We start from the raw sequence: 15,895 nt of genomic DNA on the forward strand, positions 1-15,895 counted from the left end.
GAGTAGGCTACTTAATATGTTTTATTTCTTGATAATTGAGAGTAGCCCAAACCAAAAAGGTAATTGAATATGTTTCATGTTTTAAGGTTTCAATATGTTTGGATGTTTCTGTGATCGATTCCAGTGGTTACTTGGTGTTCTGCAAATAATGTGAACTGTGAATTTTATTTTAATGTTTTTATAAATTCACTGTATCTGTTATTGAAGCTAAGGCCAGTCTGTCCAATATTGAATTTGGGCATGTATTGCATCTAAGCTTGTAATTTTCCGCATTTTCAAATTTTTTTGCTCGTTTTTTCCTGCTAAGTTGATTTCTTCAAAAGCTATTTGTTCTAAATGCTGTTAATATTTAATTGTGTTTAATTCTGTCCAGATAATTTATTCTTTTGAGAGTGGAATGCACATCAGCCTGTAAATATTATGGAATTAAAAGCGACAAGTGTGTGTGTGTGTGCGTGTGTGTGTGTGTGTGTGTGTGTGTGTGTGTGTGTGTGTGTGTGTGTGTGTGTGTGTGTGTGTGTGTGTGTGTGTGTGTGTGTGTTTGTTTTATTCCATGTTATTCAAAATACCAGCCAACGAATATTCCTCATTAACTAATCAAATTTGAAACGGGATCTTCATCATAGTTGTAGTTGTGGCGGCCATTGTTGTTACAACTTTTGCTGACATAGCGCATAGCATTGTCGGCGGAAAACTGTGATTACAAGCCTGCCCAGCTGTTTACTTTTTAGATTATCTTCTAACACATTGTTTGGTCACGTACGTTTTTAAAAATTATTTTATTTGCAGTTTTTATAAAAATGTAGGTGGAAGAAAAATGTTGTGTATATCACGAGTGAAGAATGAACTTTTCACTCTAGATATACAAATAACTATTATTTAAAGATATTGAATTTTGGTTTGTTGTCAAATTCAAATCAATTTCATACATTTCAACAACGAAGTCCAGCCCCTAAAAACAAATAACTCTTGTGCATGGCTGATTTAGCTGGGTGTAATACATACTAAATTGCTCAATCAAAAAATAAGTATTCAAATATATACTTTGAAACAAAAGTCGAGACTACAACAGAGTTCTGTCTAAAATCATCAAATATATTTATCTTGAACTCTTTAGGTATATTTTCAACATACAAATAGGCAAAAGAACAAGGAAAACTTTCAAGTTCAGAAACTATTTCCATGCATTGCATGGGTATTTGTGTTTTATACTTAAAACTAATAACTATTACCAGTATACTAAAAACCATTCATATTCAAAGTCAATTAATTTCAGGTCTAATGAGCTTCAAATATTGAAAAATACAAATGCCACCACGATAATTCTGATTTGTTTTCCAACTTACAAGAATGTTGTCTGGTTTAATATCAGCGTGGAGAATGTTGGCCTTCTTCAACAATCTCAAAGCCAGAAATAGCTGTTGACTGTAGGAACGGACTGCTTTCACATGGAGTCCAACATCTTTACCATATTTCTTCAGTACCTGGAAAAAAATCAAGTAACAGGATATACATTAATATTAAAAAAATCGGTATTTTCTTTTTATATATAATTACTAGTACCCCTAATTTATTATTTATTCGGAAAATAAAATTTTAGGCTGCATTTTTTAAAATTTTTTGTTATTATAAAAATATTATTTTTTCTAATTTCATAAAAAATAAATAGTATTAGAATTCGAATCCAAAGTAAAACTGATTAATTGATGTTTTTTTTCTAAGATAGAGAACAATAATCGATTAATATTAAGATGATCGACTAAATTCAAGGATACACAACAAAATCAATTGATGGACTTCTTTTTTTAGCCCACATAAGCTCTTAGGCTTGTGCGTGGGTAATGAGAGAGAGGGATGATGATGAGAGATGACGACTACTTTTCAGGTAATCGGGACCGGCGGCTTATCGTCCTCCTCCGAAAGACGGGGTGGCCGTATCTATGTGATTGTGCTGTGGTCAAAAACTTTTGCCCCGGTCGAGATTCGAACTCGGGTTCTCTTGATTATTAGACCGGCGGGTTATCACTTACTCCAAAGAGCCACCCATTTTCTACTTCAGAAAATGTCGTATAGATGTTGAGCGGTTATGAGTACTGTACATACATACCTCTCTCAAATTCATACTGAGAGGCTCAAACACCATACAAAGATGCTGCTTGTGGAAGAAATGTCGATAAAGCCTCAGACAATGGAATCGGTCGTCAGGATCAGCATCGTTTAGTCGTTTGAGGATTTCCAGTTCTTTCAAACCAGTTTTGTGCCTGCAGAAAATAAAATGTTCATGTTTGAAAAAAGTATGTAGTCCAAATACTAGAACAAATGAAGTATTTCAATAGGGCTTCTAGTCCAGGCAATAAATGCTCAAAAAAGGTTATAGAAGGAAGTTTGGAAGACAATTTTCGACCCAGCAGTTTTGTTTAGGGTAGTCAGGAGGTGAACATATCAAATGTTTCCACCCCCACCCCCAGTGTTATTGGAGTGGGGGTGGTTCAAAGGTACCATTGTTTGATTTCTCGCATATTTTTGAATGATTAGTCATGTTGGATGAACAAATTTTTCCCAAGACATAAGCGTGTAAGCAAAAAATTGAAAAATGTTAAGTTTAAATCACACTCATCCCTTTAGCTCGAGGGGTAGGGATGAGGACTTTTTATGTTCACATTTCAACTGGTCTCAACAAAGCTGCAAAGTCAAAAATTGTTTTTAAAACATTTCCTGCAAATACCTTTGTGAATTAGTCTAATGCTACAAAACTGAAGAATTCACACTCAACACTAAAACTGCTGCAACAGTGGTGGGGAAATGGGTAACATTGTGAAATTATAATAAAATTAAATAGAATTTAATGTTCTATAAGCTCATAATCAGCATAGATTTTTTTAAATTTATAAGAGCGAAAATAGCAAGAAATTGGAGGCGAACGTGTTTTTCTCAAAACTGTCACACCTTCAAGAGCGGATACATCGAAAACTATGAAAGATATATGAAATAATTAAATTTGTTAGATTAACATTAATAGGAAATTATGTAAGCTTCAATTTTGTATGAAATTTTTACGTCCGTAAGATGCTTAGCACTCGAGTTATTTTCGAGAAACCAAAATGGTACGTACCACCCCCACCCCAATAGCACAGGGAATTTCGATATTAAAACATTCCTGATTTCTAGGAGGGTTTAACTTCTAACTACCCTAAAAAAAATACGGGGACAAAATTGTCTTTCAAACTCATACCTCTATCGCCCTTTGTTGACTGGACTTGAATGTTCAATTATAGAGAATTACTAGTAGTCCAGTCAAAAAAAGGTGAAAGAGGGAAAAGTTTGGAAGAAAATTTTTGACCTTGCAGTTCTATTAAGTGTAGTTAGGTGAGGAGGTAAACATATCAAAAGTTCCCCCTGTGCTAAGGGGGTGGGGGTGGTTCAAAAGTACCAGTTTTTGGTTTCTCGCATAGAACTCGAAAGCTATTTATCTTACAGACATAACTGTTCTATATACTATTGTTCATGACTATTCCATATAAAATACTAGCTATAATTTCTTACAATATTCATTGAACACCTTTTTTTATATCTTCTATATTTTTCGAAATATCCGCTCTTGGAGGAGTGACATTTTTGAAAAAAAAACACGTATGTCTGTATTTTTTTGCTATTTTTGCTCTTATAACTTTTCAAAAATCGATGGAAAAACCATGCTTATTATGAGCTTAGAGCATTAAATTATCTTCAATTTGATGTATAATTTCACACTTTTACGCATTTTCCTACAACTGTTGCAGCAGCTTTAGTGTTAGTTTAGGTTGAGTGTGAAATCTCCAGTTGAGCAACATGAGCAACATAGACCAATTGACAAAGGAATTTGGAGGGAATGTTTTGAACACAATTTTACGACTTTGCAGCTTTGTTAGGATTAGTTGAGAGGAGAACATATCAAAAGTCCCCATCCCTACCTCATGCACTAAAGGGATGAGAGTGGTTTGAAAGTTGAATTTTTAGCTGTTTTAGCTTCACGCTTATATCTTGGGAACGATGCGGTCAACCGTCATGACTAACTATCCATCATCGACACTTGATAAACCCTCTACAATATTTGTACAGTGGAGTTTTATTATATATCCAACAAGTTTCGCGATATTCGCTCTTAAAGATGTGAATTGTTAGAATAATATCAGTCTTAGTCGAACAGCCGATGAGTAACGATACATCATAGCGTAGAGTAGTTTTAAAAACAGCAGTAAAAAGTAGGTCAATAGCAAGGTGTTAGCTTTCAATAGCGAATACAGTGTAGTTATCTAACTTCCAAACATCAGAATTATCCGATTTAAATCAGCAAATGTTTCATTCACCAACAAAGCCACCATATGGATTGATTTCGGAATACGAAGAGGAGGAGGAAGAGAAGAGGACGTCAACCCACAGGACAAGGAACAGGACCAGGAAAGGAAGGATCAGCCAACAGGATGTAAAATGCATAGTAACATAACTTCAGTTATGAAATCGGAATTTGAAAAAGACATTCAAGATCTTAATAAAACTATTCTGGAGCTCAAAGAATGGGCTGAAGAAGAATTTGAGAGGAGGAAAATCTTGCGTGCAGATTATGACAGGTTTTTAAATATAATAATATATGTGATTGGAATCTGTGATTAAAATTGATACCCGTGCAACTACAATAAGCCAGTTAACATCCACATTGAGCTCAGGCGGCCCAAAACTGGAGCAATCAATTATTAACTTGAGTAGATCTGTTCAAGAAATTAAGAAGCCCACAGGTTTTGCTGATGTTATTAAACTGCCAAAAAAGATAGCTTCAGTAGACCAAACTACAAATAACGTCAGGAAGTTACAAGCAAAAGAGCATGTTGTTCTGCTGAAACCTTCCGAGTTGAAAGGGGACGAGAAGCAAAGCAGCGAAAACTTAAAATCAAATCAAATCAATTTATTCCTCTTTATAAATACACATTACAAAAAATTATAGAAAGCATTATAGGAAATTTTCTTCACATGGGCTATGATGCCTGTGTGCGAAGAAGAGTCCGAATCATTTATATATTCATTTTAATTCAGAGGAGGAAACAAGAGGAAAAACTAACTAAAGAGAGAGAGAGAAAAAATGGAAGAAGGGAAGAGAAGGGGAAAGAAAAAGAGACAGATATATAGAAAGAGAGAGATAGTAAGGAGAAAGTACAGAATAGAAAAGTTTTAATTTGGGTCGAGGATCATCCATCAGGGCCGCCAGACAAGCACACGCCAGAGACGGACATAGCAAATTAAAAACAGATTATTATTTTCAAAAAAAATTCTAGAAATGGTAAGCAGACCGCAATAACATCTCCGATGTTTCTCTACTCTGTTGGAACAGCCAAGAGAGCAAAATTTTCTTGTACGCGGCATTACTGTATGTGTTAAAGATTGACAACTGAACAGGCATGTTGCAACATAAGCGATGAGCAATATAATAGGGGCATCGGGATGAGGCCAGACTCGTCAATCTAGGCATCCTTATGTTGCTAATGCTAGAGGCACGTGTGAAATGGTCATGATTTGATAAAATTATATTTAAACTTTCCCTTCTTTTATGCATATGCACAAGTAGTGCCTTGATAAAAAGCTGTCGAATATCCAAAACCTGAAACTCCATGAAAAGCTGATCAGTAGGATAACGTCTTGGATGGCCTGCCGCAGCCTTGATAACTGCCTTCTGCACAATCAGCAGCGGCTTCAAGACGTTCATAAAGGCACCCCCCATACAACAATACCACTGTGGAGCAGTGCCTGAACATAAGCAAAGTATTCCAATCTTATAATAGAAGGATCTAGCAGGGAGTTTAGCTTTTTAAATAAATATATATATTTTCTGAGCTTTTGCTTTAGGTGCGTTGTGTGCTTATCCCATCTTAGATTCTTATCAAAGTATACACCAAGGTATCTATACTCAGAGACCTGCTCCAGCTCCTGACAATTGCATGTAGTAAGATCCGGACATGTATGAATAACAATAGACAATCCATCCCTTATATTAACATTATGATTACTGAGTTGCAGAGGCATTACTTTTGTTTTGTTTGTATTTAAGGTCAAGGAGTTTTGATCAAACCATTTTTTCAGGGTGTTAAGGCCCTCATTAGCTCTCCTATAAGCACCATTCCATGTATTGCCTTCAAACAGTACAGCTGCATCGTCTGCAAAAAGGAATATTTTCCCCCTTGATTCTACCTTCACTATGTTATTTATATAAATAAGAAATAGAAGGGGACCGAGTGTGCTGCCCTGTACCACCCCGTAGTCTACAGTAGCCATGGAGCTTTCAATGTTCAACACTCTAACCACCTGTTTGCGGTTAGTGAGGTAATCTGTGAACCAATCCAGGGGAATGCCACGTACCCCGACATGCTCCAGCTTCTTGAACAGTGCTCTTCTATCAATGGAGTCAAACGCTTTCGCCAGATCAAGGAAAGCAGCGACCAGGCAGTTGCCACGAGACAAACTATTGAAGGCAGATGTTGCGAAGTCAAATAAGGCCTCATTAACACCGACCCCCTCCCTGAATCCATACTGCTCTGGAGCTATAATTTTGTGAGCTTCAAGAAAGTTACTTAGCTGTACCCTCACCACCCTTTCCAATATTTTAGAGAAAACAGAAAGGAGTGATATAGGTCTGAAATTCGGGTATGCATTCTTATCTCCACCCTTGTGTATGGGAATGACAGTTGCTACTTTCAGGGCCCTTGGAAAAACGCCTTGTCTCATGCTATTATTGATTATGTGAGCTAAAGGTTTAGCAAAGTGTTCAACATTATTCTTAACTAGGGACGCTGCAACACCATCAAATCCAGGGGCAGAGTCACCCTTCATGGAAAGGATTATTGAAGTAATTTCCGCCTCTGTTACAGCTTGGAAAAAGAAAGTATTTGGATTGGAAAAATCTTCATCTGCTACAATCCTTTCACCACCCGAATTCAGAGCTGCAGCTAGATTATACCCTACCTTGGAGTAATAGTTATTGAAATTGTCTGTCACTTGCTTAATGCTATCCATATTATTGTAATTCTGGGTAAAAACTGAAATTGGAAAATCATTAGTTTTTCTTTGTCTTCCTGCCAGTTCATTTACTACTCTCCATAATTTTTTGGGGTTATTCGTATTCTCAGCTATAAGGTTACTATAATATTGTTTTTTGGTTGCATGGATTAAATTAGAAAGTCTGTTCCGGTAATTTTTATAATGTATTTTCAAGACTGTGTTAAAGGGTTCATTCTTCAATCGTTTCCCCAACCTGTCTCTCTCACGTATTGAACGCACAAGAGCAGGAGTTATCCACGGTTTTATGACTCTTGTTCTACTAGTAAAATTAATTGGAGTGTATTTTGCTTCATTTAGATTTTTTCAACTATTTCCATAAAGTTATCAGAACTTATATTGGTATCATATTCATTGATTACAGTTTGCCATGTTTCATTTCTTATTTTGTTAGCAAAAATTCTAAAATTGATCTTGCGGAATGGAGAGATATTAAGCAGAGGAGCCGGGTCCCTGTTTGCCGGAGGGTACTGTAGGCCAATAACAGTTGCGTAATGATCAGTAATATGAGACGTGAGTATGGCTGCTCTAATGACAGGAGCTTCCATCGGTCTTACAAACGCATGATCGAGACAAGAACTAGTTGTAGGAGAGACCCTTGTGGGAGAATTGATACAGTTAACAAAACCGCTCCCAACCAAAAAATTAAGATACTCGTCGCGTTCATAAATTGTATTATTATCAATGAGGTCCAGGTTAACATCACCTGTCATTATATATATAGTGTTCTCCTCGAAAACCTCGTAGTAGTTTCTTAGACTGTGAAGGAAATCACCGAAGTTAGACCTAGGGCTCCGATAAACGGTTAGAAGTTTCACATTCTTTCTATTAAATTTTAACTTTACCTCCAGACAATTGGCACCGCCAATTTCAAGATCCCTACTATCAGTCATTATATCCTTCCTAGTGTAAACTACAACTCCATCACTTCTATTAGAATAAGCTGTTGTGCAAACAGCCTCATACCCATCTATTGGAATTAGGTTATTGTCATCCCTCAACCAAGCCTCCGTCAGCACTATCACATCTGGCTTATAAAGCTTCTTTTAAAGAAGCTTTAAAAGAGAACATCCCAAAAAAGACAATATTAGGGTCAAAAAAACAGTCAACGTGCGAGGAGGTAGACTTCTTTTAGTATTAGACACATTAGAGGATGAGAAAAAAATACTTCAAAACCAAGGCTTGCATACTTCAGGAGCCATTAAAATCACGGAACCCACCAACAAGAAGCCGAAAGTAATTCTGTACGATGTACCTTCTGACATCACCAAAGAAGAGCTATCTGAAATTGTCTATAGTAAAAACTTTAGAAATACTGAGATTTCAAAATCAGATTTCAAGAAAGGTTGTATCCCAGCTTTCAAGCTAGGCCCTAAAAACAAGGAAACGCTGCATTGGGTATTAGAGTGTGACCCTGAAATCAGGAAGCTCATCATAAATAAGGTTAAGATTTATATTGATTTCACTAGTTGTAAGGCAAGTGATTACATCGCAGCTTGTTTGTCAAGTTTGTTTATAGTTTGAAATAAAACAGATGTGACTCTATTTTGGCAATAAATAGAATCAAGGTTATTCCATTCTTCGAGCGTCAGCGATTTCGATTGTAGTAAATTTGACAATCCATCTGACACTCGAATTTTCTTTTTACCTACGTAGGCAAATGATAAATTTATGAAGCACTTATATAAGCAATTTATATAATGAAGCACTGTAAGAGGGAGCAGGAGGTTTGCGGTCATTGTTCTGTTTCAGGTCATAATGCCAAAAACTGTCCTTCTTCCAAGGAAAATCCAACTTGTTCTAATTGTAAGAAAATAAATAAACCGGCAAATCATGAAGCAAATAATGCCAAATGCCCATGTTACAAAAAGGCTTTGCAACAAGTAATTGACAGAACTAATTATGGGATTGTTTAAAAAATTGAAAAATAGAATTTTGAACCACGAAATACAAAGTAAAGTGAATATTGACAATTAAGAGAGTCGATCTACCTTGAAAAATCATTGAATTATTAAAAATAGATTGAACGTAAATAATCAAACAGCAAAAAGTAGAGTATCATTGATAAATAATTTTGGAAAATACTCAGACATAAATTTATCATTTGCCTACGTAGGTGAAAAGAAAGTTCGAGTGTCAGATGGATTGTCAAATTTACTACAATCGAAATCGCTGACGCTCGAAGAATGGAATAACCTTGATTCTATTTATTGCCAAAATAGAGTCACATCTGTTTTATTTCAAACGATAAACAAACCTGATAAACAAACTGTACGTAACTTCTTGCTGCCAGTGAGTGATAAAAAATGTTCTTGAGAAAACTAAGAAATTATTATCAGAGATGAATGAGTGGGCATCAAATAATTACCAACTTGTCGTAGGCATAGATGAATTTAATCAGCTTGCTGATTTATATCATCTGTTGAGTTGCTCAGCTTCATCTTATCAACTGGTCATTTGAAATATATATTCTTTCATCGAGGCACTGGTAGTATGAATTTTCTTGATATTCCCGAAGCAGAACGACCGGACGAGAACGAATGTCCAAGAGGCTATCTACCGGAAGATGATATGAACAATAGATTTGTCAATTGCATGATAGAACTTAGAAATCTTTTACAGCAATACGATAGAGTCAATGGAACAATTTTCAAAGAAGTTTTGCTGACACTCCAAAGCACAAATATACATGATTCTTCGGCAGTTTTCAGAGATATTCATTTGAGGGGTATGAATGTGTATAACAACGAACTGAAAATATTCTTAAAACCAACAAGTTCAAAATACAGAATGGGGTTTTGTCTTGAGGGAGGCGGAATTTATGTGCCCTTCGATAAACACTCTCACAGCTTCAAAACTAACGAAAAATATATTATTGTTAGTAGAGATACTCGAGTGTTGTTAAATGAGGAACTGTTGTATTCTATCAAGAAAGTTAATATAGCAAAATATGTATTACCAAAGGTCAGATGGATAGATGGTGTACCTGGTAGTGGAAAAACACAACTAATTATAGAAAAGCATGAGCCATTGAAAGACCTCATATTAACTCAAACAAGGGCAGCAGTTAGATAAATAAGAGTAGCCATACAAAAAAAAACGAGAATAAATATAGTTCTATAATCAATTCCAACTAAAGAACAGTGTCGTCATTTCTGATAAATGGACCGCACAACAAGAAATATAATCGTGTGTTTATCGATGAGGCCATACTAATACACGCAGGCTTCGTAGGATTCGTCTCTGCGCTGACGGGCGCTGATGAAATAATTCTGTTTGGTGATTCGAGACAAATTTCGTAATTGAGAGAAGTGATTTACCGGCAATGTGGAAACATATTTCTGTGTTTTCGGAACCAAATCATTACCAATCAGTCTCTAACAGATGCCCAATGGACTTATACTGCCTACTGTCGAATTACTACAAGGATATCTGCACGAGGAACAAGATTATACGCTCAATCATGCCAACAATCAGTAACGGAGGCTATCATCAACTAGGACCAGAGATATTAATCCTTACATTTACACAGGCTGAGAAGCAAATGGTGATGGAAGCAGTGAATAACAAGGCTCCAGTCGGTTCACTTAAGGTACTCACAATACATGAAGCTCAGGGTCTAACATTCAAAGATGTTGTATTGGTGAGGAAAAATATAAAGCCGTTAAATATTTACAACAGTATCCAACATATGATCGTTGCACTGAGTAGGCATACCCGGTCTTTCAGATACTTAACAATTGGGGAAGAAGATTTGATGACGTCATTAACGAGGAAAATAGAGCGTCAATGAGTGGATTAAGAGGGAATATTTCTTTACCTTAAATATAGCAATTTAATTTAGATTATTTTTACTTTCATTTTATAATCTTTTCTCTGCACAATATTTGTTTGATTTTTTATGATTCTGCTGTTATAAAGTTTTGTAATTATTAGTTAAATTTAACTTTAACTTTCTGCATTATTTCGAAATATTATGTTTTTTCTTTTACAGTTTTGCAACTCTCACCAGCGGGCAAAGATTTTCTTCTTGCTGGTGATGCCTAGATTTTATATTTTATTTTAATTTTATTCAAGTATATGTATGAGTAATTAGGTATGCTTATTTAATTGTATTTTTAATGATATGTCATATTATAAAGAGTTTGTAATATGTTTTGAATATTATAATTGGCAATAAATGAAATTGAATATATGCATGAATTTCATCCATTAATAAAATAGAGAAGTGTATTTTGCTGATATTAGCATTCAAAATTATATTCTGATTTTTGAGGTTAGTTTTCGATCTGGTTCGTCTGCAGATTGCACTGGACACTAGCGACAGACAGAACATTTTTATGGTGCATGCCTATTGAATGGTCACCGCTTCAATAACATAACCTCAATTTTGTGGCATTTGTTCAGAATGATAACATCTGTCCGATGATTGTGAAACCGTTAAAATCTTGGTTAGTTAACCAGAAAACTTAATCGGGATAAAAAACTAACCGATCTTTGTGGAACAAAAATGAATCCGTAAAACTAACACTGATTTGTTAATCAGCGTTAATGTCCATATTTTACAGACGTACGTGCAACTGGCCATTAGAATTACAGATCTTGGTGAAGTGTCACGACAAGGATAAGCGAATGGAAATCTGGAATATTCATCTACTATTGTGAGAATACATTTGTTTCTGCTGGATGACGGAAGGTCTCTTGAAATCTATGTTCAATCTTTCAAATGGTCGCGTAGCTTTAACCGAATTTCCTTTGAAGGATGGAATCTTGGCTTCAACTCTGAGCAAATTTTGCATCTCATGCAAATTTTTCTTACATCTTCTACTGAATACGGAAGGTTATTGGATTTTATCAAATGGAAAAACCTTGTAATGCCAGGATGACAAAGATCTTCATGGAACTTCATTAAATTCTGCTCGTTTGTGATACATCCCATGCACGAGAGAGAGCATCAGCAGAAACGTATTGTTTACCTAATCGGTAAATAATGTCATAAGTATATTGTGCTAATTCCAGGCGCCATCTTAGAATTTTGTCATTCTTTATTTTTCCTTTTGATGAACCGTCAAACATAAAAGCTATGGATTTCTGATCTGTGATTAGTCTAAAACATCTACCAGATAAGAAGTGTCGCCACTTTCTTATTGATTCAACTATAGCATATGCCTCCTTTTCAATACTGGAATGCTGCTTCTCACTTTTATTCAATGTTCGGGAGAAATATGCCACTGGTCTTTCATTAAAAGATAAGGTTGCTGCAATACAGAAATCAGAAGCGTCTGTTTCAACTGTGAGTATACCTTTTTCGTCAAAAACGTGAATTACAGATGCAGCTATCTCTTTTTTTAGTACTTCAAATGTATGTAGAGCATCACCTTTTGAAGGGAAATCATTGCAGTGTGCGAGAGGGTGAATCTTGTTAGAAAAGTTGGGAATCCATTTAGAGTAATATACAAAAAGACCTACAACTCTTTTGAGGGATTTTGAGTTTGATGGCGACGGTAGATTGATGAGAGGGTCAAGTCTTTCAGGATCTGGACGTAATGATTTGTCTCGATCAGAAAACCTAGAAAATGTATTTCTTTTTTTGAAATTTACTTTTATCTTTGTTTATAGTGAGTGAATACCGTGATGCTACTTCGAGAAATTTCTTGAGATTAGTATCATGTTCATCCTTTGTTTTTCCACAAATCACGACATCATCCAGATAGGCAAAAGTGTCGGATAAATTCTCGTCTTGAATGAGAGAGTCTATAACTCTTTGAAAACTAGAAACACCATTTGTAACAACAAAATGGGATACGACAGAAATGATATAGTTTACCACATGCCTCAAACGCTGTATATTTTCGTTCTTCTGGTAAGTTAGGTATTTGGTGATATGCCGTTTTTAAGTCAATTGTATTAAACCATGAATACTGAGCTACTTTCCGTACCAATTCTTCCATGTTTGGAATAGGATATGCGTCCAATTCGGTAAATCTGTTTATTGTTCTTGAATAATCAATAACCATTCTTTTTTCCTATTGTCAGGTCTCACAATAAAGGCTTGCGCCCGCCAGGGTGATCGACTTTCTTCAATGATACCATCCTCTAGTAATTGATCAATTTATTTTGAGATAAATGTTTCATCTTCCACTGATAGCCTGCGTGACTTAGCGATTATTGGTTCACAATCAGGTTTAAAATTTTTGAATAGGGAACAAGGAGGAACTTTTGCTTGGGTTAAGCCACATAAGGTCAAAGAGGGCTCCTCGACACCAAAATGTATATTATGTTTTCAATTTTTTCCATAAATTCATGTCCCAAAACTATATTAGCGCAGAGATATTCTACTAGTATGAAATTCACGTTGGAATACTGTTCTCCTTGTAAGGTTATTTTTGCAGTAATCATATCTTGAATTTTTGGAGCAAAACGCTTTGATCCCAATGTAACGTTTCCTGTGCAAGGCGATATTTTCAAATTCAGTTTTTGTGCATAATTTTTGTCAATAAAATTTCCTGTAGCTCCAGTGTCCATTAGAGCTTGATAATTCGCTTTATCAATTGTTATAGGAATCATCACTTTTGATAAATTATTTTATAGTATTTTATACAATGATAAGGATTTCCGTGCGTGAACTGAATTGTTCAGTAATGTAGAGTTGGTCATTTCTATTGATGTGGTCTTTGACTTACACACCTTAGCGAAGTGACCTTCCTTTTTACAATTTTTGCAAAATATGTCCCTAGCCGGACATTTAAAACGTGGATGAGTACCTTTACCACAAAAGAAGCAATTTTGCCTAATAGCATTGCAAGATTGATTATTCAATATCTTTGATGTCAGATGAGATAGGAGTTTCACAATTTTCATATTTGGTTGCATTAATTACGTGAGAAGAATATGAGTTGAGAATTTCTGATTGGTTTTTAGCTGATTCGAGAGCTCTAATGCGGTTGAGTGACGATACATGTTAGGACTAGGATTCTTTGACGAATTTCCGATGAATTAATGCCAATAATTGATGCTTCTTTTATATGCTCATCCCTATTCGAAATTGCAGAAACTGCCTTCAAGTCACTTTCGATACTCATAAATCGGATCTAAAGGTGCGTACAGATTTACGCGTCGCGAACATGAGCAATTCACTTTTAATCAGCTAATGCCAAGCTTTTTATATATGTATCTTACCGTTTCTGTAAAAATACAGAATATAATCAGCTGATTAAAAGTGAATTGCTCATGTTCGAGGCGCGTATATCTGTACGCACCTTAACGGATACACCACGGATCTCGAAAACTGCTATAACGATTTTCACGAAATTTGGAACATAGTAGGTTTATGATATAAAAATTCGTTTGCACTAGGTCTCATCCCTGAGAAAACACGCTGAAGGGCATGAAAAGGATAATAATTATTCATCCTTGGGAAAACAGATGATAATTTCGTCGTCTGTTGATAACAGAAGATGCGTGTGTGGGAGAGAAACCGAATTATTTCCAGCTGTGTAATCAATCAGCTTATCTCACGAGAAATCTATAAATATTTTAATCGAGTTGATCAAAATAATCTGTTTTGTTGACATGACATGTCATTCTAAATGAGAGTATATCATAATATTCAAAGTTAATCCTTATTTCACAGTTTTAAGTGATTAGTAAGTGTTATTTTGTTATTCAATCTGGTTTGTAAACAATCTAAATTAAAACTTTTCTGTTTTCAAATGACTGGACTGAAAATTGGACCTGAATTCAAGTGTATGAAACATAACCTACTTTTTGGAATATTTATAGTGTATAAATCAAAATTCGGGGAAGAAACAGTTTTGGGTTGTGCCTGTTCGTCCTATCCCAATCATTTTAAAGAATTGTGTTCTGTTTATCAATAGTTTATAAATAATAATAACGAGCGAAGCTCGGTGCCCCGATATTTATTATAAATAGTATACTTTGCTCAGGTTCAATCTATAATTCAATATGGTATAACCGTGTGGGGGAGGCTGTTCACATTTGGAAGAACTCTTCATTATGACAAAAATTAATTATCCAAACTATTCTAAATAATACTAGGCTTTTCCCAACCAATTCAATTTAGTTTATTTCCAAAAAAATAATACACGAATAAGAAATACAATAAAACATATTTTGGAATCCCCCTACTGGACTATCCATCTGTGTGTAGGGGGGGGGGGGAGTTCCACTTTATACATAATAAGCTTAATCTGCTCATGGAAGTAAATAATAGAGAATACACTTATATTGTAGATGTATTATTAATATTCTGATTATAAAATAGATAATACATTGTGCTGATGTATATTTAAGAATGAGTATGTAGGAATAAGTATACTAAATACATTGATTGATTAATAGAATAAATAAAGAAGAAAAAACAATATTTTATTGAAGACCGCAGTGGCAGGGATTACAGAAGTTCTCAAAAGAGAGAATAAAAAAAGCATAAACCAGAAATGCAAAACAGTCAAACCGGTTATATCAATGATTAAATAAATACCAATCAATTGTCTGGAAACCTTGAAGTCGTGTTGGTCACCAAGCATAACGAGATTGGAGTAGTTCTTCTGAAGCTTCCCAACCAATCTGGTACAGCCACCTGTCCACCCACTTCCTAAACACTACCAAACTAAACGCCTCTGCTTCCCTAATCACCCCTGGCACATTTCTGTACAAGATATGGGCCAGGTATGAAGGATTTGTCAATTCAGAGCCGTGAGTCAGCTGAGGTATCTCAAAGCTGTAATTGGATCTGTGGCGAGTTGAGTAGCTATGGTTAACTGTTTCTCCCAGAAGTTCCGTTTTGTATTTT

The 15,895-nt window shown here is 35.3% G+C and overlaps 1 protein-coding gene across 1 annotated transcript in view; it reads right to left on the reverse strand.

Moving 5' to 3' along the window:
* The window catches only part of LOC111056204 (serine/threonine-protein kinase PRP4 homolog), a 68,028-nt gene that overhangs the window by 19,578 nt on the left and 32,555 nt on the right, over positions 1–15,895 (reverse strand). Inside the window, exons 12-13 of the mRNA XM_039431454.1 lie at positions 2,108–2,261; positions 1,347–1,484 (exon numbers count right to left, since the gene is read on the reverse strand). Of these exons, the coding sequence (XP_039287388.1) occupies positions 1,347–1,484; positions 2,108–2,261 (292 nt within the window). The remainder of the gene's footprint in view (positions 1–1,346; positions 1,485–2,107; positions 2,262–15,895) is intronic.

This window comes from Nilaparvata lugens, chromosome 6 (genome assembly GCF_014356525.2).
Source record: "Nilaparvata lugens isolate BPH chromosome 6, ASM1435652v1, whole genome shotgun sequence".
NCBI lineage: Eukaryota > Metazoa > Arthropoda > Insecta > Hemiptera > Delphacidae > Nilaparvata > Nilaparvata lugens.